The 20,960-nt window shown below is 39.3% G+C and overlaps 1 protein-coding gene across 1 annotated transcript in view; it reads right to left on the bottom strand.

The window, feature by feature from the left end:
- Cubn (cubilin) overlaps positions 1 to 20,960 on the bottom strand; it is a 233,934-nt gene that overhangs the window by 21,993 nt on the left and 190,981 nt on the right. The window contains exons 56-59 of the mRNA XM_042685932.1: positions 20,391 to 20,540; positions 15,056 to 15,256; positions 12,887 to 13,016; positions 8,739 to 8,956 (exon numbers count right to left, since the gene is read on the bottom strand). Of these exons, the coding sequence (XP_042541866.1) occupies positions 8,739 to 8,956; positions 12,887 to 13,016; positions 15,056 to 15,256; positions 20,391 to 20,540 (699 nt within the window). The remainder of the gene's footprint in view (positions 1 to 8,738; positions 8,957 to 12,886; positions 13,017 to 15,055; positions 15,257 to 20,390; positions 20,541 to 20,960) is intronic.

Genomic DNA, 20,960 nt, shown 5'->3' with positions numbered 1-20,960 from the left:
TGAAGGAAGTGCATTTAAAGCTGGTTTCCAGGGAGCTGGGAGAAGCCAACATAGCATCCTTTTAGCCACATAAGGATGTAAGGCTGAGGCCTCCAAATTCTGTCTTCTATTTTCTTCCCCCCCCTCCCCCCGCTTTCTTTGTTGGTCATGGGGCTTGAACTCTAAGCCTGGGCACTGTCCCACAGCAATTCAGTTCAAGGCCAGCACTCTACCACTTGAGCCACAGTGCCACTTCTGGCTTTTTCTGTTACTTCTGGCCTTTTCTGTTTATGTGGTGCTCAGGAATGGAACCCAAGGCCTCATGCATGCGAGGCAAGCACTCAACCACTGAGCCACCTTCCCAGCCCCTGGGTCCTCTTACTTCTTGTCTGTACCCCCTGAAATAGGTTGCATCTGTAACTTTGTATATATATTTTCTTCATAGAATGAAGTCTCCCCAGTGAACCCTTCTCATCGTTCCAAAAATAATGTCGTCAGTGTGCTTGTTTTACAGGTAAGAAAATCAAGATAGAACAGCTAAGCCCATTTTTTCGATGATCAAGAATTTTGGGAAGCATAAACTGTGTTTGAACTTAGCAGGTGGTGCTCCAAAGTTTATAATCTTACCCACTCTATTGAACTTCAAGAATCATTCTCAGAGAACTTGCATGTTCCTTTCCTATGAAAAAGTATTTGGCATACTGAATTTATGTTGACTTCTTGAATTTTCTTTTTGGGGCGCAGTTGGCAAGGAAATGGACTTGGCCAAATTTATCTTTATAACCTCAAAGAAAGGCTTACTGCCTTCATGGATAGCAGCTGGAGCCCTGTTGAATAAACTATAAAGGAATAATCAGAAATGCAAATTATTCTCATTAGATAAAGCCTTGCATTCTAGTCTAAGATTTATGAGGAAAATTCTTGTAATTAAGTCTAAATGTGTGTGTGTGCGTGTGTGTGTGTGTGTGTGTGTGTGTACACACATATATTTTTTCTTAACAAAATGAGTTTTTGATTTTATGAATCAGCTCATCGCCAAAACTAATTTAGCTGACCTTTGTGGCATATCTGATTGTAAGGATTTCAACAGAATCAATAAAAATGTCACAATTAGATTTAAAACGCCATTTGAAGGGCAGCTTGGTGGTGGGAAAATGCCCCTTTAGCTACAAGTATGAAATAATAAATGATGTTGGGGCAATTGCCTAACAAATTTTAATCCCTGACTATTAGATTTCAGCAGGAACAGCAAATTCATTTATTTGTAAAATTCAGAACACACTAACGTGCGGCCATACTATTCAGAAGAAGTATGACTTTGTTTATTCAACAAGGACAATTGCAAAATCAAGTTAGCAAAATTTGGAAATATTCTATATTTTTAAAAGGCAGAATTAAAAGTAATGTGCTGAATAGTCATAATACGATCTGTAATATAAAACAGATGGGATTTACTGGATACCAAGTATGGAGTTTTTAATAATAATTTAAAGAAAGGAATGGAATTGTTTTATTACTGCTTTTGATGGGATAGTTTCGGCCTTGTGCTATTGATTTCAACTTTTATTACTCAGATGGCAGCATTATTTAATGATGAAGGAATTCTTTTCCTATGTCCTAAGATCTGGCTATATTATCTTAGTAAGTCATTTCATTTCTTTGTGCCTTAGTGCCCCATTTTGTAAACTGAATTCTATGACCACAAAAATAAATGTCTACATTATTTCATCATCTTGGAATCCTGTGGTAAGGGGGAAGTCAATCTCAAGCTGCAGATTATTTATTATAGAGAGTTATTATCCTCATTTTCCAATGCAATTGTCTATTTATCTACCTATTCATCTACTTACCTATCTTCCTTATAAGTACATCCTTATATAGTTACATTAGAAATGTAATTGTGTAAATTGTATTTGTCTGTACCTTTGTTATTTATGCAACTATTGAATCAATAATAAGATATAGTACTAGTACATAAATATTACCCAATAGGACAAGGCATCAGACCATATACATTGGTAAATATAATTACATATGAAGGTTAATACTATTTTCCTTGGAAGTGGTGCTGTAGCTCAAGTGGTAGAGCACTCGCCTTGAGCTGAAAAGCTGAGGGACAGCGCCCAGGCCCAGAGTTCAAGCCCCACGACCGACCAAAAAAAAAAAAAATACTATTTTCCTTAAGTCTGACCAGAGTAAGGTAGTTGAAGATCCTGCAGGATGTATTACTAGTGTAGTTCCTGGAGAATACTGTTCCTATTTTGTGGGAAGGAGGAAGGACATTGGTTTCTGTGGTCATGTGTGGTGTTTCTACAGTGACCGTATGGCACTAAATGTGCTGCATAGGTCTGGACCCAGATTACCAGGCAGTGGTACAAAACCGGGCAGTACCACTTGGTGAATGTAGAGAGAAACAGTTGTGACTCAGTAAAGTGGTATCTCAGGAAACACACCACAGGCTCTCTCCCCATGCCAGGGAGTTTTTGTCAGTTGCCACAGGAGCACAGAAAGCTGACTAAGAAAGGCAGGAGTGTGGGAGCCAGTAGAACTGGGTTCAAATACTCACCAATGCTCTCACTAGATGTAAAGGGCTTCAGCTTATTTCCCTCTGTTCCGTGGGGGTGATTCCTGTCTCTTAGGGGGTAGTTGTGAGAATTAGAAGGAGTAATCTACATCAGGCAGTATGTGCCTCATCTGGCATGAGGTAGATATGGATGCCACAGGATTTGGGACAAGCAAGTGTGCAGAATGTAAAACAGGGGTAGCAGACTCTTCACATCTTAGACCAAAGATTATATAGCTCCGATCACTAACAGTATTTTGTTTCTAAATAATTCATTTGCATCCAAGCAATGTTTGCAGATTTTGTTGCTGACTGAATGTGTTTTGCTTTTCTGTTCCTGGCACATTCCACCAATGCTGAACAGAATAATGCTTGTAATCTATGATTACAACTAACTTCAACCCAAAGGTAAACGTTACCTTCTGTGAGACAACACTGGGCTGCATTGAGAGGAGACTGGAAGGGCTCAGGTCTTGGACAGTAAATAAATACATTTCAGTTCACATTCATCTGGATATTTGTCATCGTTTATCTTTTGTATTTTATCAGTAACTCAGTTTTGTCCCTTTGTCTGACCAATCCCATCTGCTTTATTTCCCAAACGACAACTGGGGAAGGAATCTGGTCATTAGGGTGGGATGGAAACACCAACTTGATTTGGATATATATTTATTTAAAAAAAAAAAACCTTTCCTTTCTTCCTGATGATTTGGAATTTCACTTCAATCTGTTTTTGTAAGGTTTTGGTGAACTAAGCATTCCTTGGTTTCTTGATCCTATTCCCACACTCTAAGCTCAGCACACACACACACACACACACACAAGTTTTCAATATAACCCACAAAGAATAACCTGCAGATAACCTTGTCTTTAGAATAGTGCCCCCTGGGATGCCTAATCAACAGTGAGAGTTACCAGGCGAGAGTTACCAGGGCGGAAGCAAGCTCAGTCTAGTTTGCTTTAAATAGGTTTAGGGTTTCAGCTCATCTCATTCACTGACATCATAACCCACAGCAAATGACATTAAGAAATCAGATAACTAACATCCCCCCTGCCAATTTCTAGTGAGTCATACCCCCATTACTGCTAACCTGAGAGTCCTGTCACTTATCAAATTGTTCCAACGATAATCCTATTAATCTGACTGTCCTTGTGCTTTAAAACTTTGTGGATGGTGATAGCATATATCAGGCTGCTAAGAGCAGTCCGGAGAAATGCACAAACACATTTTCAATGTCAGTAAATGTTGTAAAGTATAATCTCTAGTTCAGCTACAGCAATTGTGTTTCTCAGAGTATAAACTTAACAGCACAAATGGGAAAGCTAAAACACGAAGCTGATGTCTGCAGTGGACATGTTGTATTGGTTCCCATTTGAGAATCCCATAATGTTCATCCTTGTGACCTAGACTATCATTGGGCTTTCTGTTTCTTTTCTTATCCTCTCTTGGAAGTGAATCTGAGTTAATATTATATCTTACAATGAAATGGAATTTTCGGGGCTTCTGTAGTGGTGTATGCCTGTAATGCCATATATACAGAAGATGCAGAAAGAAGAATCATAGCCTGAGCCCAGCACCAGGTAGAACATAAAACCCCATCCGAATTATAAACTAAAAGCAAAAGGGCTCTTACAATTAAAAGGTCAAATCCTAGTAATCTCCAAAAGTAAGAAAAGGGCTAGGAAGGTGGCTCAGTGGTAGAGCACTAGCCTTGAGCTGAGGAGCTGAGGGACAGCGCCCAGGCCCAGAGTTCAGGCCCCACAACTGACAAAAAAAAAAATAATAATAATAAATTCAAACTGAACTATAAATACTTCCATTTGTGGATTTTTATTTGTCTATTGCTTTTTGTTTTTTGATAGGGCCTTATACGTGCTAGGCAGGTGCTTTACCACCTGAACCATGCCCCATACCTTTCTTCCTTCAGTTATATTTCAGATAAGGGCTCACAGTTTTGCCCAGGAGTAGACTCAGACTGGGAACCTCCCACTTCCAGTCTTCTGCAGAGCTGCGGTTATAGATCCATATATAAACTACCATGCTTAATTACTGGTTAAGGTAGGAGTGGGATGTATCATTTTCCTCCCGACCCCAGTACTGACACACGATCCTTCTATCTCTGCCTTTCAAGCAATGGTGATCACAGGCATGAGCCATCTCGACTAGCCATTTATTCTTTAATTCAGGCATACAACCAATAGTGATGGAGCAATAATACAAGCGAGGCCTCTTTAAGGTCTATAGGATATTACTAGAATTCACTTTTAGATATAGAAAGTACCGCAGGACGGCCATGGTTGGATGGGAGCAGGAAGTGGGTAAGAAAAAGCAAGAGATCATGGTCTCATGAAGCGCTGCTCTTGAGAATGACAGGCCTGGGCACTACTACAACTCGGCCATCCCCTACCCCGGTAGGAGTTAGAAATCCAGAATATCATCATTGCTTCCTCATGCCAGGGTCTTCCTGCCTGCACAGGAATCAGCTACCTCATCGGTGTCAGATTCTTACAAGATAGAAAGTGGTAATATTTCAAATGGATGTTCTCCTGGTGGATGGAGATTGAGCTTGGAAATGAGACGACTCTAAAGGATGTGTCTCGAGGCAGTGACATAATGAATCAACTGGATCGTCCCCACCTTCATCTTGGTCTTTAGCTGTTCCCATTTGGTTTGTCTCCTTTCATGGAGCTGTGATTCATTCTGTCTCTGTTAGATGGACATGGGCTGTGATGCTTTGAGAGGTCTGTCTTTGCCTCATGGCAAAGGTCTGGAGTCTGACCTGAGTATCTGGATTCGTTCGCCATATGGCAAATGCTCGGGTGAAGGGAGACAGAGTCCCAGCCTCAGCACGTAAGCTGTTTCCAGACACTCATGTCACTTTTCTGTGACACTGCTGTCTTCTCTAGGCACAGGGCTTTGTCCCTGGGGATATGTCATCCCCTGGGGGGAGGGATCTTCATCTCACTTGGATGCACTGATTTTAATGCCCAAGAGATTATTGCTTAGGTGGTACAGAGAGTATTATTTTAGAGAAAAAATTATCCCAATGGGCTATACAACCAATGTATTTGAAGTCCCTCACCACGTCCTGCGTGTGGAAGTTTGGTACACATGGGATGAGTGTCCTGTAAAGTCTACCTGAGCAGCATGCAGCGTGAGGGCAGGCCAGGGAAGGAGTCAGGGCGAGGAGGTCACAAGGGCGATCAGCTTCATCCCTAACCCTGGGAAACAGAGGCATGCTTCTGAGCATGGAAAGCTGATGCTATGACAGCACGTTACTAGAATAAAGGATGGTTTTGTTAGACTTTAGCCAAATCTACAGAAGTAATGATTTAACATGATAGGATTACAGAGCTGGGGCAATTTGATAAAAGACAAGTAGCTGGTCCAGAAAAGTGATGGGTCAATTCAGATATATTGATAAATTCAGAGTCTCCTACAACCCTGAAATCCACTATGATTATTTAACTAATTGTCAATCATTTAGGATCAATTATCGCTGCAGTGCCGAAGTACATGGGGAGACAGAAAAGCGAATTTGGATTGTAGTTCCATAATAGTTGCTTTGCTTTCTCCTTACCTTATACCCCACACTCTGTTCTAATGGCGCCAGATCAACTAAAGGACCCAACTTAACTACATATCTAGTAAATCAGCAACCATGGGATAGTTCCCTCAAATTCACTCTGACCCACTCACTAGCAGTCCAAATACAACAAACGCAGAAGTTTAACTGATGACTACATAATGATGTAAACCCAGTTCTTTACTGACGGCTGAAAAATTAAAGCAGATGCACATAAATTATTGTCAAGTGTGTAATCTAAACAGCAAAGCAGCAAAACTCGGGGACTTTGTTAAGATAAAACGAAATGGAAATGTCACAGACAACAATGGTCTTCTCTTCCCATGAATTATTTACTCAGTGAAGATACTGTTTTCTGGGTGAACTGATAGCCTTGGAAACAAGAATTCACTGTGTGGTAGAAAGTCAGGGTCTCTTTGCTCACAGGAAAGGCAGGGTGGATTGCCACGGAAGAGAAGGAAGTGGAAAAGTATACACAATCAGTCAAGTCTGAAATGTTTTAAAACCAGATATGTAACTAAAAGATTGTCTAAACTCTACAGCTAAAACTATATTTGTTATCACTTCTCCTTTTCCTCAACACATACACACACACACTCACACACACACACATGTACAAAACCTAATGAAAACAAGATCGAAGTTATTCTGATGGATCAGTACATTCACATGTACAACAATCCTAATCCTTAGACTGAGAGTTAAAAATGATCACTGTGGTTTTGTCTAAGTTATTCATTGAATGTCTCCAATTGGACAATGAAATTTATACAGATGAGACAGAGGTCAAAGTCCTCATAGAAGACAGTTGAAGCACAATGCCAGCGAGTTATGAAATTCTCTTTCTTTTCACTTCATTTTAACTTTCTCTGTGCAGCCAGGGGAACCCAGCAGGTTACCATAAGCATTCAAAGATTCACACAGGGACAGGGGTCCTGACAGTGTATGGCGTTTCCTCCTATGCAACCTCAGTAAAATCCCAGTCACTCAACAATCATCTCCTTTATAGCTCAGAAAGCCCATACTAATTTAACGAAGCTAGTGGACTCTGGCTAAATTGGGACACAGTGCACAGGATAACCATGTGAAAGAGCTTCAGGACATCCATTTCAGTGGTCATAAGCACAGATTAGAGTGAAGAAAACCTTGCACAAATACAGACATAAGCCATTTGGTGGTACGGTCTGTGCCAAAGGCCAGAATATGAGTGGTTTTTGCAAAATGATCGCCAAAGGAAAATTCATTTTTCTTTCAAAGCAGCCTTCTGTGTTTTGTACCCAAGTTTGCTCACAGCGTTCTAAAGAAGCAATATTCTATGAGCCAAGGGAGGCTTAAAGGAAGGGAGGAGGTAAAATTATTTTTGTGATGTCTGTACTGCATAGGAGCTTTCCAAACTCAAATGGCTACGTTATTCTTTCAAGAAACATGCATAAGCATAACCCACCAAGAATAAGGAGTTTCAGGGAAGCTGTGATTTTATATAAGAAAGATGGAGATTATTCATACTACAGAGTAAGTAGAAAGAAACGCCAGAAAAGTGAGTCAGAATCATTTATTTTAGGAAAGTGCTCAGATTTTTCTGAGCCTTCATAGTGTATGAGATTTGTTAGAGGAGTTGTTAGATTTCAGAACATTAATCACATCAATATTCAAATGGAAAAATCAAGACATTCTCCAGAATCAAATATAAATGGTGCCATGGATTCTGCACATCTAAACAGAGAACTGATTAATGGCCTTTTATTTGAAATGATTTTAACTTTTGAGCTAATTTTATATAGGTAATTATCTTTGCCACACAGTAAGAATGAACTGGGTCATTATTAATTTATTTACATAGCTACCTATACCTGTCATTACTCAGTGATTCCAAGATATTCTCTCCAGCCAAAATTTCTTCTCAAGTTTCAACTCCGAACTAGATATTTCCATTAGCTATCTGATATGCTCTTCAGCCCAAACAAAATATGTTTTTCTTACAGTAAGGTACCACACGCCAGCCAACTCTCCAAAGATCTCAACTCCCATTCCCTTCGAATGTTGTCTTCCTGGAATATTATACTCTCTTGGCAATTCTTACCTTTTTCTCTATCCATTCTCACCAGTGCTCTTTTAAGCCTTTGGCATTTTGTTCCCTGGTTTCTGTAGTAATATTCATTCTTTTCAAGTTATAAAAACACAGAGCCTTCCTTTTTTTTTTATTATTAGTTCAGTCTGACCGAGGGGTCATGACTTAAAATTCTCCAAGGCAAGGGCTGGGAAGGCAGCTCAGTGGTGGAATGCTTGCCTTGCATGCATGAAGCCCTGGGTTCAATTCCTCAGCACCACATAAGCAGAAAGAGTCAGAAGTGGCACTGCGGCTTAAGTGGTAGAGCTCTACCCTTGAGCTGAAGAGCTGAGGCCCAGAGCTCAAGCCCTATGATAGACATCCCCCCCCCCAAAAAAAATAATTCTCAAAACACTTTCCTATGCTAAATGTAAAGTCAACAAAGCCAATGCGGACTTTTTGATCAGCCCTCCTTTAAGGGCTTAAATGGAAAGCTGCTGTAGTCATGTGGCAAACAAGTAACAGCAGTGATGAACAGAATGTACATGTTCAAAATTCTTACCTATTGTCTGCCGGTAAGTTACCTTCCAGCCTCTTGCTGTGAGGTAAGAATCTGTCTTGAACAACAGGGTCATGCTACGATTGCTGCTCTTGATATTTGCAGGGGGTGTAGAACCACAGAATTTGCCAAGAAGTGGAGCGTTAGTATCAGAACCATCATAAATCCCCAAGTAGTCCTGGGAGCAGAAGGCGGAAGGATCCACATCAAAATCACTGAACCTGTAAAATGCATTTTGTTAATACTGATGGGTCTTCTTTGGAGGCCTATTACATGGTCGCTTTCCTTCTTGTAAAATTTAAACAGGCATACACAAAAATCAATAGCAAAGCACCCAAGCTTCACTTGGCAGGAACTATTATTATAAGACATAACTTTACTCATAAATTGAAAATTTAGCCATACACATTCTTTTTCTTTGGAATAACCACAGTATGCCCAAATCCGTGCTAGAAGCTAGGGATATAAAGACTTGGAATGTGGCTCAGTGGTAGAGTGCTTGTCTCACACGCATGAGCCCCGTGTTCGATTCCTCAGCACCACATAAACAGAAAAAGCTGGAAGTAGCCCTGTGGCTCAAGTGGTAGAGCGTTAGCTTTGAGCAAAAGAAGCTCAGGGACAGTGTCCAGGTTCTGCGTTCAAGTCCTAGGACTGGCCCCCCAAAAAGAAAATGACAGGTAAGGTACAGTACTATATTTCAAAGACTTGACAGTCCAGCCCATTTGAAAGTCTATTTGAGATCAAGTATTTGACAAATTGAACTTGTCACTCTAGCAACATTTCATTGTAAATATGGCATCTCCTCTTCCCTTGTTACCGTTGTAAGATTTTAAGGCAACTAGCCAACTCTTAACTATGGGATGGCTGCTGAGGTAATACAGAGGAAGAAATTCTAGCTTTACAATGAGAACTTCCTTCTGCATATCTGAGTGTGAGACACTGGCACCTGGTTTATGGAAGAATTTCTAAAACCTAATGCTGGTTTTGCTTCCATGCCTTGCCACTACACTGGTCGTCATGGAAACAAACAAAAAAAAAAGATGATGCTCCCATCATCCAGGGCTGCCAAGGGGCCACTAAAAGAGCTTCCTTGCCAAACACACTAAACATAGACTCACACATGAGAAATAAACATACAGATGTGCTGCCGCATTTTTTGTTACAACAAATAACCTTTCCTGACAAATGCATCCCTAACTTTTTGTTGGTTACCTTAATCAGCAGGGTTTTTTTTGGGGGGGGGAGGGGGTCAGTCATGGGGGGCTGAACTCTGAGCCATGGGGGGGCTGAACTCTGAGCCATGGGGGGGCCGAACTCTGAGCCTAAGCATTGTTCCTCAGCTCTTCAGTTCAAGGCTAGTGCCCAGCCACTTGAGCCACAGCGCCACTTACAGTTTTTTCTGCTTGTGTGGTGCTAAGGAATCGAACCCAGGGCCTCATGCATGCGAGGCAAGCACTAACACTGAGCCAACTTCCCAGCACCTTAATCAGCATTTTAATCAAGGCATTAAAATCTAAATTAAAATCAAATCTATGTTAACATTAAATCTAAGTTAAAGTTAGCATTTTAATCTAAATGTTGTCATTTTAAGTCATGAGTCTGAGTTGTCCAACAAACAAGGCTTGTTTGTTCTATGGTTTTATTTCAGAATTTGATCGTAGAGATTTATTATAGCATCTTTTTTTCTATACTCACTTAAATTATTTGATAGCCTGTTCTTGTTTTATGTTTGGCTGATTTATTAATATTTTTGATAGAAGTGTGAATAAATAACACAACAACATAACTATGAAAATATCAATTAATTAAACACTGTAAAAAGCCTTAAGGAAAAATAATCTGTTAATCTTTTTCTTTTCTAAAGTTAGTTAGTTGTATGTTTTCAAACTGAGAGGGAAGATCAAGTTGAAAAAAATTGATATTTTCTTCAACTATATGTAACATCCAATGTTCTTATAAAAGAAGATCAGGATACAACAATAGCTAGGACATTACCACTACATATTTATTTTTTTCCTACTCACAGCTGGTTCCCTACCACCAGTCATAAACCACTTCCATCTATATTTATGCTGTACAGATAACATAATATTTTCCACATATGAAAACACAGAAAAGAGCTGAGTTTCCAAGGGAACTCATCCCTGTGTTGGCTTTTTATTTGACATCATTGTCTGAGAAAAGCACAGAATCTATCTGGAAAAGCACAATGGTAGGAAACTTCATGTGGCTAGTTATTTTCAGAGCCTCAGTAGAAAGATTTCTGTTTCAGTAATATCTGTAGGAGTGTGTTTATCATAGAATGGAGCATTATGCTAACTGTACAATGAATAACTATTCAGCATTCATATATGAACTATAATATGGTAAACTCAAAAATCTAAGCTGAAACATGTTATATATTCATATATATATATATATATATATATATATATATATATATTCTTTGTTATGATGTCAGTTAAATGTTTGTGTCTCCCCAAGTTCCTATGCTAAAATCTTAACACAAAGGGAAAGTATTATCTGCTGTGGTCTTTGGATCAGAGCCCCCATAATGGGATTACTGGTCCTATGAAAGAAAAGAGGCCCAAGAAAGACACATAGAAGGGACCTTAGATGGGCCAGGAAGTGGATCTTCACCAGATACCTGTCCCAGACTTCCCAGCCTCCGATACTATGAGAACTATTGTTGTTTATACGCTATTCATCTTATAGTATTATGTTATAACAGCCTGATCAGTGGAGGAACCTGGAAGTTCTTCCTCTTCTTTTATCCCTAGGTCCTAAAAAGGAATCAAATTGAGCTCGGTGAAAACTGTCTCACCAGCTGACATACATGAGGTCCTTGGTAGAGTAGAGAGTTTATTGTCTTCTGGGCAGAAAATAGGCACAGACAAATAGGGGAATGGGAAATATTTAGAGTCCCAGCCCATCAAACTGCAGTGTGGAAAATCCCGTATTTCCATGAACCAGACCAACTTTCAGAATTTCCTGCCATGCCCTATTTATTTTGGACACCGAGGTGTTAGCTCTATGTCATCTGAGGCACAGGCAGGCATTCTTGATCTACTCTGAAGAGTAGAAAGCTGCCTGCCCTTCATCAGTTTTACTGAGATTAAGCAGAATAAGAAAGAGAATTTCCTCATGAGATAATGTATCTCGGAAGTGGTGCTGTGGCTCAAGTGGTAGAGCACTTGCCTTGAGCTTAAGAGCACAGGGACAGCACCCAAGCCCAGAGTTCAAGTCCCACGACCGACCAAAAAAAAAAAAAAGAGATAACGTATCTCATACAGAACTAGTTTAGAAGTGTTCCAGAAACAGTGAATAATTTTCATAGGAAATTCATCTTTGAGAGGCAGCACAGAGACGTGTTTTTGGAAGATACCTGCCAGGGATTCAGATTTGACTCTGTTTAAATGTATATGACGTTGGGAAAGATACTCTGCTCTCAGAGAGTCTCCATTTTCTTATTGATGAAATGTGAAATATTGATCTCTATTGCAAAACTCTTAGGAATAAAATAGGAAGCCAGGTGCCGGTGGCTTACATCTGTAATCCCAGCTACTCTGGAGGCTGAGATCTGAGGATCACAGTTTAAAGCCAGCACAGACAGAAATCTGTGAGTTTCTTATCTCCAATAAGCCATCAGAAAACTGGAAGTGGTGCTGTGCCTGAAGTTGTAGAGTGCTAGCCTTGAGCTGAAGAACTCAGGGCCGGGGCCCAGAATTCAAGCCCCATAACCGAAAGACAAGAAAAAAAAAGAAAAAAAAGGAATAAAATAGGAAAGTACTAAGCAATAATTCTGGTATATCATAAATATCCAACAACTTGTATCTACCTTCTCACCATCTTGGATTTCAGTGTGGACTCAGTACAAGACAACCATTTGGCTGTTTTGGAATTGCTGGGAAATTGTAACAATTTGTAACAATATAATAATTGTACCAATGATTTCCTATGAATCTCCATAGTGTTGCATAGAAATTGAGAGGTCCATTTCCCAGGTTTCACTGCAATGAGAACCCTTGATCTCTTTCTCTACAAGATTCCTTCTAGACCAGTGAGAATCCAGGTTTTCTGTCAGTCACAGATAGCTCTTCTTGGAATAAAGCAGAAAGTGTTTGCCTTGAAAGTGATTGAGGCTCACTTACTTGAGTTGAACAACTCTGTCTTCCCTCACGGTGATTTTGTACAAGCAATAAAGGTTGTCTGGGTAGTTTTTGAATGAATAGGAAGTACTCCTGAGAGTTCCAGAGGATGCATTGTACTCACCACCACAGGCTGCAACAGAAGGCAAAGGAACACAAACACACAATTAACACTCACTGCATGGAAAAGTGTGTATTTATGAGTGTATGCCATTACTGGGGCTTGAACTCAAGGGCAGGATTCTGTTCCTAAGCTTTTTTGCTTAAAACGAACACTCTACCACTTGAGCCACAGCTCCAATCCCAGCCTTATTCGGTGGTTAATTGGAGATAAGAATCTTACAGACTTTCCTGCTTGGGATGGCTTTGAACTTTGCTCCTTAGATCTTAGCCTCTTGAGCTGCTAGGATTATAGTGCTGGGTGGAAAATTAAGTTTGAAATATCCTGTACTATGGTATTATTTTTCTAAAAGAGACAACAATAACTTTAAAGGAGGTGTGTTTAGTAATAATTCTGATGTTTACCACTGGGTAAGAAATAACAGACCATAAAGAAATAGAAACAAGAAAGAAAGGTTTAAGGGACACTTCAGAAACAAGTTAAGTCCGATTGAAAGTCATAAAGAACATTTCACATCTTGAGATGCAATGGTCCTTTCCTTCAGCTTAACTGATAAAGTAGGAGAGATGACAGAGATTTTGAGATGTTTCTAAAAGGCAGGCAGAGGGCTCCAGAGGAGGTCGGAGGAACAGGGGGTGCTGGGTAGCTAGGGAGTAGCAGGAAGCAGACACAATTCAAGGCATGCTCTAGCCATAGATATTTGGGGAAGGTTGCATTCTAGAAATGTTAAATCATGTAGATTTAGTTCTTCTCTGTTAAGGATAGGACATCACAATGTCAAGTATTAGAAACCATTCTTGGAACATTCTGGTTTGGTCCCCTCTGTGTGTTCTTTATCTGTGTTTATTTGTGAGACTGGTAACGGTTCAATATACCTAGCAAATCAGTCTTGCTTGAGAAGTGGGGTTGATACTGACTTCAAAGCTTGGCAGTGGATGATGATAAACTTATTTAGGCATCGATAAACCACCAGGGCCACATAATTGTTTATGAAGTAAATAAAGTAATAGCTTCCCCAATATGATAATTTTTTAGAAAAAGGAAGAAATAAAGAACAGAAGAAAGTAGGGGGTTAGCAATCCAAAACAGTATTTGCAAAACAAAGACAAAACATACAAAAAACCCACACTCAGTCCCTGTCTTCAGTCCGTAGGATGGGGCTGTGGTGGGGAGACATGCTAATTGTTCACTTCTAGTCAACAAACCCAACTACTGGGATCAGAAGTCAGAGAGCAGCAGATGTGAAAGATGGAGGTAGGTCGTTTTCATTGTCAAGTGAGCATTTTTAATCTTCTTTATGGGTGAGAAAAGTAATTCAATTGAATGGAAACTCTTTAACATTCTAATTTTTGCAAAGGGTTTTTGATCCAGTAAAGACAAGATAAGACCAGGAAACCTTTTTACAATATTGTGTGCCTTTTTCACTGAAGTGGAGAAATTACAGGGGAAATACTGATAGCAGAGAAGCCCAGCAGGAGAAAAGTGAGTTGAGAAAGGGAAATACAGATTATCTTTTAACTACAACATCCCTTTCCAGTTGGTGGCTTGTCTTCGTCTTTGCTACCAAGAGATTATACATGATAGAAAAATTGAATATGTCAGTCTTTGCTTGTATATTTTTTCAAAAACCTCTTTCATAAAGATATTCTCTTACATTTCTTCTAAGTTTAGAAATACTAGTTTTCACATTAATAAAGTAATTTGGAAAATCAAACATGCTTTTGGTTAATTCAGAATAATCCAGCCCCCCCAAAACAATAATCCAGTCCTCCCCACAAAAAACAATCTAAAGACAGTAACAATATTCATTTATATCTTTAAAAAGAAATCTCATTTGATTTTAAGATAGTAGGTCCATCCAAAGTTTATGGGAATATCTCTTTCTAAATACCTTAGTATTTGTTGTACCATGTACCTAATTGATCTTTTTTTTTTTTTCCATTGAAGTCTCCAAATTTTTTTTGGTGATGTGGTGATGTGTGATGAGCCACAATAAAATGCCTCGTGTGAATTACACAAGAAAAAAAAAAATCACCATTGTAACTACTCACGGTTTATGCTGTAGGAAATCTTGAACCCATAGTCTGTGATGTGTGAGTTAGAGTAGAAATTGAGTGATACTGGACCGGCCAAGGTGAGGGGTGACAGGGTCTCAGAACCACACACAGTGGCGACTGGAGTAGAGGAGAGGCTGTAGCCTTTGATAATGTGCAGGCCATCATGGTCACATCTTCCGGTGACGGCAGAGCGGGCTGGACAGAGCAGGGAACAACAGGATTAGGATCCCAAGCAACACAGACAAGCAAAGCAATACACACAAAAGCAAAATGCTGGGACAATTCCTACCATTGGGGGAGGAATTGAAAGGACACTGAAGGTATCAAGGTATTTTGTTCTGTAAACATGGAGCTCTGTGTACTGATGAAAGCCTATTCACCAAAGATAAGTCATGAGAAAAGGGAGAATTTCAGAATGGACACTGTCTACTTTCAATCCATCCAGAATTTTCTTTGTTTACAAAATGGTTCATTTGATTCAGTGATTATAAACTACAATTTTGTCTCCCAGGGGATACCTTTGTATTTGTGTGTGTGTGTGTGTGTGTGTGTGTGTGTGTGTGTGTGTGTGTGTGTGTGTGTGTGTGTTTGTGTTTTGCATAATTCAATGTACAAGAACTTACCAACATCTGGAGCCTTCCTGATGCAAACATGCCAATGGCTCCCCTACTGAGAACCTTTGCTCAAAGCTATGCATGGCCAAGAGACTCCTACTATGAGAGATCACTCAAAAGCGCTTATTGTTTATTGAACAGTCCTTTCCAACATTCATATAAACATCTGTAGCCAAGAATTCAGTAGTTGTAACATTCTGTATCATTCAATTCAAGGCCTGGACTCTGTCTCTGAGCCTCTTTGTGCTAGCTCAAGGCTAGCACTCTATCACTTGAGCCACAGTACCACTCATTACCCAATTTCTTTAAAAAAAGATTTTTGTAATAAATTATTAATTTTTTTTTAGAAAGACATGAGAAAGAAAAAAAAAAGGCAAGTAATTGAACAACCTTTCAAAAAAATCTACAAAAAATACCTTAAAATAGAAGGAAATTGCTGGGTACAGTGGCTCACACCTGTAATCTTGGCTACTCAGGAGCTGAGATCTGAGGATCAAAGTTTGAAGCTGCCCCAGGTAGAAAAAGTCCCCGTGAGACTCTCATCTCCAATTAACCACTCAAAAACCGAAATTGGCATTGTGGCTCAAGTGGTAGAGCGTTAGCCTTGAGCTGAAGAGCTCAAGAACAGCACCCAGGCCCTGAGTTCAAGCCAGACAGCCACCAAAAAAGGAAACCAAAAAATAAGGAAATGTGACATAAAACACCTAGAGACACTCAATGATTATGCTTCTTGTTGAGAAAATGCTCCAAAAAAAAATTCCAAAATAAATTCTCTTTCCTTCTCCTCTGAGTATTGCATTAGCTGCAGATTGTAAGCCAGGACTTCTAAGCTAAGCAATGAGAATTTAGGCAAACCTTAGGTAGGTCTTCCCAGCCAATTGCTCTGGAAACCTAGTCTGTCCCTCTGAGGACTTTAGAGAATATACCTTGAGCACAATGAATAAAAGTACTTGGCCTTTTGGTGAGCCCTGTCCCATATGCTAAGTACTTCGGTACTGGTCATTGTGTCTCTAGTGTTACCCTGGATCTGAGAAATATTGAGTTTGTGGTTGACCTAGATATAGAGTTTCATCTGAAATTCCTATAGTGTAGTGGTATTGTGTGGCAATAATCCCAACATTCCAAGGAGACAGAGATCGAACAATTGAGAGTTCTAGTCAGCCTGAAATATATAGTGAGACCCAGTCTTTAGAAAAGAGAGAACACTTCAAGGGCTAGAAACATGAACTGTGAATATCACATCTTTAGCACAAAATAAAAATCAAAACCGCTCATTATCACAAAGATGAAGTAATGCTATATCCCTTTTTCTGTGTGTGTTTACTAGTTCTAGGGCTTGAATTCAGGGCTTGGGCACTGTCCCTGAGCTATTCTGCTCAAGGGTTTCACTCTACCACTTGAGCCATATCTCTACTTGCAGCTTTTGGGTATTTAATTGGAGATAAGAGTCTCACAGACGTTCCTGTAAACCCTGGGTCACAGCCCCCTCCTGTGCAGCTAGGATTATAGGCATGAACCACTGGTCCTAGCTATATCAAATTTTAACAGCAGAAGAAATGGTTGAAAGCACTGTCTTGCCATTGGTTATCTCATTTGCTGAATACTTTTATTTATAAAGTTAAAGAAAATAGACATGATTTTTTCAGTAGCTTGAGGGCAGCTCACAAAAATATATTTCTGGGTTACTTATTATCTGGGAAAAGAAAGTAAATATTGAACAACACCTTATTCCCCAATAAGCATAAACATTAATAGTCTAGTATTAATTAATAGTAGCATGGGAAATGTAAAATGATTAAGCTAGAGATGCTTAAGCTGATGTGAAATAGCAGAGTTTTAGAGCAAGGTCCTCTGTGATGAGTGTAAAGTGGGCTGCTGAGAAGTCCGGATTTCCTGGTAGGCCTGGCAACTGTGTGAAGCAATGCTACATAGCAGTAGATCTGCCTGGATCCCCTAGCCAGTGATCAGCATTGAGTAGACACAATACAGGGAAAAGAATGCTTCCCATAATGCTTTGCAGCCCAGGTGAGCCCATCTTTTCCATGTGATATGATACCAGTTACAGAGTGTTGACTCCCCCTCTGTCAACAGTGGCTTTCTGGTATATGTGTGTGTGTGTGTGCGTGTGTGTGTTGGGATCAGAAATGGATTTCTGGCGTGTGTGTGTGTGTGTGTGTGTGTGTGTGTGTGTGTGTGTGTGTGTATTGGGATCAGAAATGGATTTCTGGCATGTGTGTGTGTGTGTGTGTGTGTGTGTGTGTTGGGATCAGAAATGCTCTGAGTCAACAAATTCCTGTTACCCAGAGCAGTTAGAAAGACCAATGTTCCTTCAGCAAAACTATGACCTTCCTTTAGATCGATTCTCAGTTGTATCAGGATAAAAAGTGCACGTAGGTCCCCTCAGGAAGGGATGGAGAAAAGGTTATTTTCACTGTAGCTAATGAATCTCTAACGCGTTTAGTATTCAATACCTGTCATCGTTGATATGGTCAGTGATAAGAATCTAATTATAAACTTGATTAATGTTGCCCTTTGGGGACTCATCGTAATTCAATTCATCTACAGCCAGAAATTATCCACTTAGCAGTTTAAAAATGCTAAGTACTTGTAACACCGGAAATGTCACAGACATTACCACAAGGATATCATCTAACCAGAAAAAAAAAAAAAATCAGTCTGTTCAACTGGGTGGGGATTAGCAAATTCCTCAGTGAAATTGCATTAATAGATTTTCATAACCACCATTTTAGAAGTACAGTCATGCACTCTTAACATTCTGAAAAATGTGTCATTAGGTGACTTCACCATTTAGAGAACTTCCATGAATCAGGATGGTAGTAATGTCACTAGGCTCTAGAGTGTCATGGGACCACTGCCACCATGTAAACCATTGTCCACTGAATCAGCCTTATGTGGTGTATGACTGACTATATGTTATCAGAATGAAGGAGTGATTTGCCCACAGTCATGTGGTTGGGCTGACATTATGACTCATCCTAAAATGCTGTGATCTCTCCCCCACAGTGCCTGCAAGTAACTCTAGAGTATGATTGCTCTTTATTCAACTCTGTCCACTAAGCTCAAGGAGCTAATGTTTAAGGCAGGAATAGGGTCCCTTATACTAACTAACACACCATTGGCATCAATCCTGCAAATATAAGCATTATATTTCTTGGACGTTGAGCATTCTAGAGCATTTTCCTAAGTGTAACTCTTCTCTGCACCAAGACACTAACCCAAATAGAGTGAAATTTTGACTCTGTAGAAGAAGCTTGACAAACTTATAGATTAATTATGTTACATATGGATAAACTTTACATACATAGGTATGACTTTGACTGGTTAAATACAACCATCTACTTGCAGGGATTTACAATTTACTTCCTGTGCCACAGGACCAATTAAACAACTTTTGTATCTATAATTAGCCAGATCCTGGCCCAAACCAGCAGTTCTTCTGTTCAACTTGTTGCCAGCCTGTTCTCTAGAGTTGTGAAACACACAGAGACGAACTTGTGTTCAAAGACTTCAGCTCTGAGGAATCCGGATTGGGAGATGAAGATCACAGAAAGGGAGATGAAATGATATGCAATGGTCATCTTTAATCATAGAAATATATTAATCAATCTCATTCATCTACCGACCCATGTACCTGCTTTGGCTGACTAACATAGTTTCACTCACTGCTTAATTTACAGTATAGGCATGACTGTGTGTGTGTGTGTGTGTGTGTGTGTGTGTGTGTGTGTGTATTAAGTATAAATGCAAATGAGTAACTTAAATGGTCTGCTAAGATATAACACATTTCAGAGTTATTTTCTTTCTGTGATACTTAATCTGAGTTTTTACACTTTGTTTTCACTTTGGGTTAGAATGTATACAAGTACTGTGTTCCTTAAAAGTTGGATAAATTTCCCTTTAACTGTCTCTGCTTCTGCTTTTCCCTTAAGGATTATTTGTAATTTATTTAAGAATATACTTATCTTCCTTGGTTATTATCTAAAGATAAACAATAAGTACTAGCTATGACATGGAGACAAGGGAACTTTTTATACATTGGTGGAAATTTAAATTGGCACAGTTGTTATGGAAAAATAATGTCAACTTTCCTCAACAAATTAAAAGTAAAACTAACATAATGATCAAGTAATTCCAAATATATATATATATATATATATACATATATATATATACACACACACACAGATATGTCCATATACACACATATATACGCATATATATGAATATATACATCCACACAAGAAAGGAGATAAGCATGTGGTGGTAACTATGCTTTCATGTTTTTTGCAGTATGATTTATGATGGCTAAGACATAGAATCACCAAAGTGGCCATTAATGGATAAGTAGGCAACACACATACACACACACACACACACACACACATGCACACACACAACACACAATTAGAATACTACTCTGTCTTAAAAGAAGGAAATCCCATTGTTTATGACAGCATGAGTAAACTTGGAGGACATTATGCTCAGTGACATAAGCCATCTACAGAAAGACAACATACTGCACAATCTCACTTCTACATAACATGGGAAGAATCTGAACTCATGGAAACAAAGTAGAAAGGTGGCCACCAGATGCTGGCAGCTGGCAGAAGAGAGATAGAGATGCTTGTCAAAGAACACACAGTCTCAGTTCATTCTGCAGGAGTGATAAAACAAAAAAATGAAAAGAACCTTACCTTCTAAACGGAAATTTACGAAAGTCAAAGAGACTACAGATTGAGCATCAGTCTCGATGATGTAGGTGCAATTCATGTTATTGTCATATTGCTTTGGGAAGTTTGGCGAGAGGATGTAACCCATAGAGTTAGTGAAATTGCGTCCACATCCTGCAGAGGAATGAAGAACATCATTAACCTTGTTCTCCAGGTAGCAGTGGTTTCCTTGGTAAGGAAAAAGTGGTTAAGTTTTCCAGAGGCAGTTTCTTAAGATAGTCCAAATGAAAGAAGAACTAGCTCTATGAAGGAAGCTTTGGTGTTAAGACAAACCCATATGCAAAATAAGAACATCATATATCTTCTAGGAAAGTTTTGCCACACATAAATTGAAAATTCTTTAGTATTAAGATATGCTTAAGAGGAAAATTAGCAAAAGTTGGCTACAATTCTGGAAGCAGTAAAACTGACCAAAAGTGATTTGTACATGAATGCCACTTTAATACACTTCAGAATTTTTTTACTTTATTTTTTAAATTTTTATTTATTTTATTATCTTTAAATAGTTGCTCAAAAGGGTTTCGATGCCACACG

Source organism: Dipodomys spectabilis, unplaced genomic scaffold (assembly GCF_019054845.1).
Source record: "Dipodomys spectabilis isolate Male_0828 unplaced genomic scaffold, ASM1905484v1 ptg000096l, whole genome shotgun sequence".
In the NCBI taxonomy this organism is placed as follows: domain Eukaryota; kingdom Metazoa; phylum Chordata; class Mammalia; order Rodentia; family Heteromyidae; genus Dipodomys; species Dipodomys spectabilis.
Note: the sequence above shows the minus strand (reverse complement) of the source record. Positions and strands in the feature narration are given on the sequence as shown.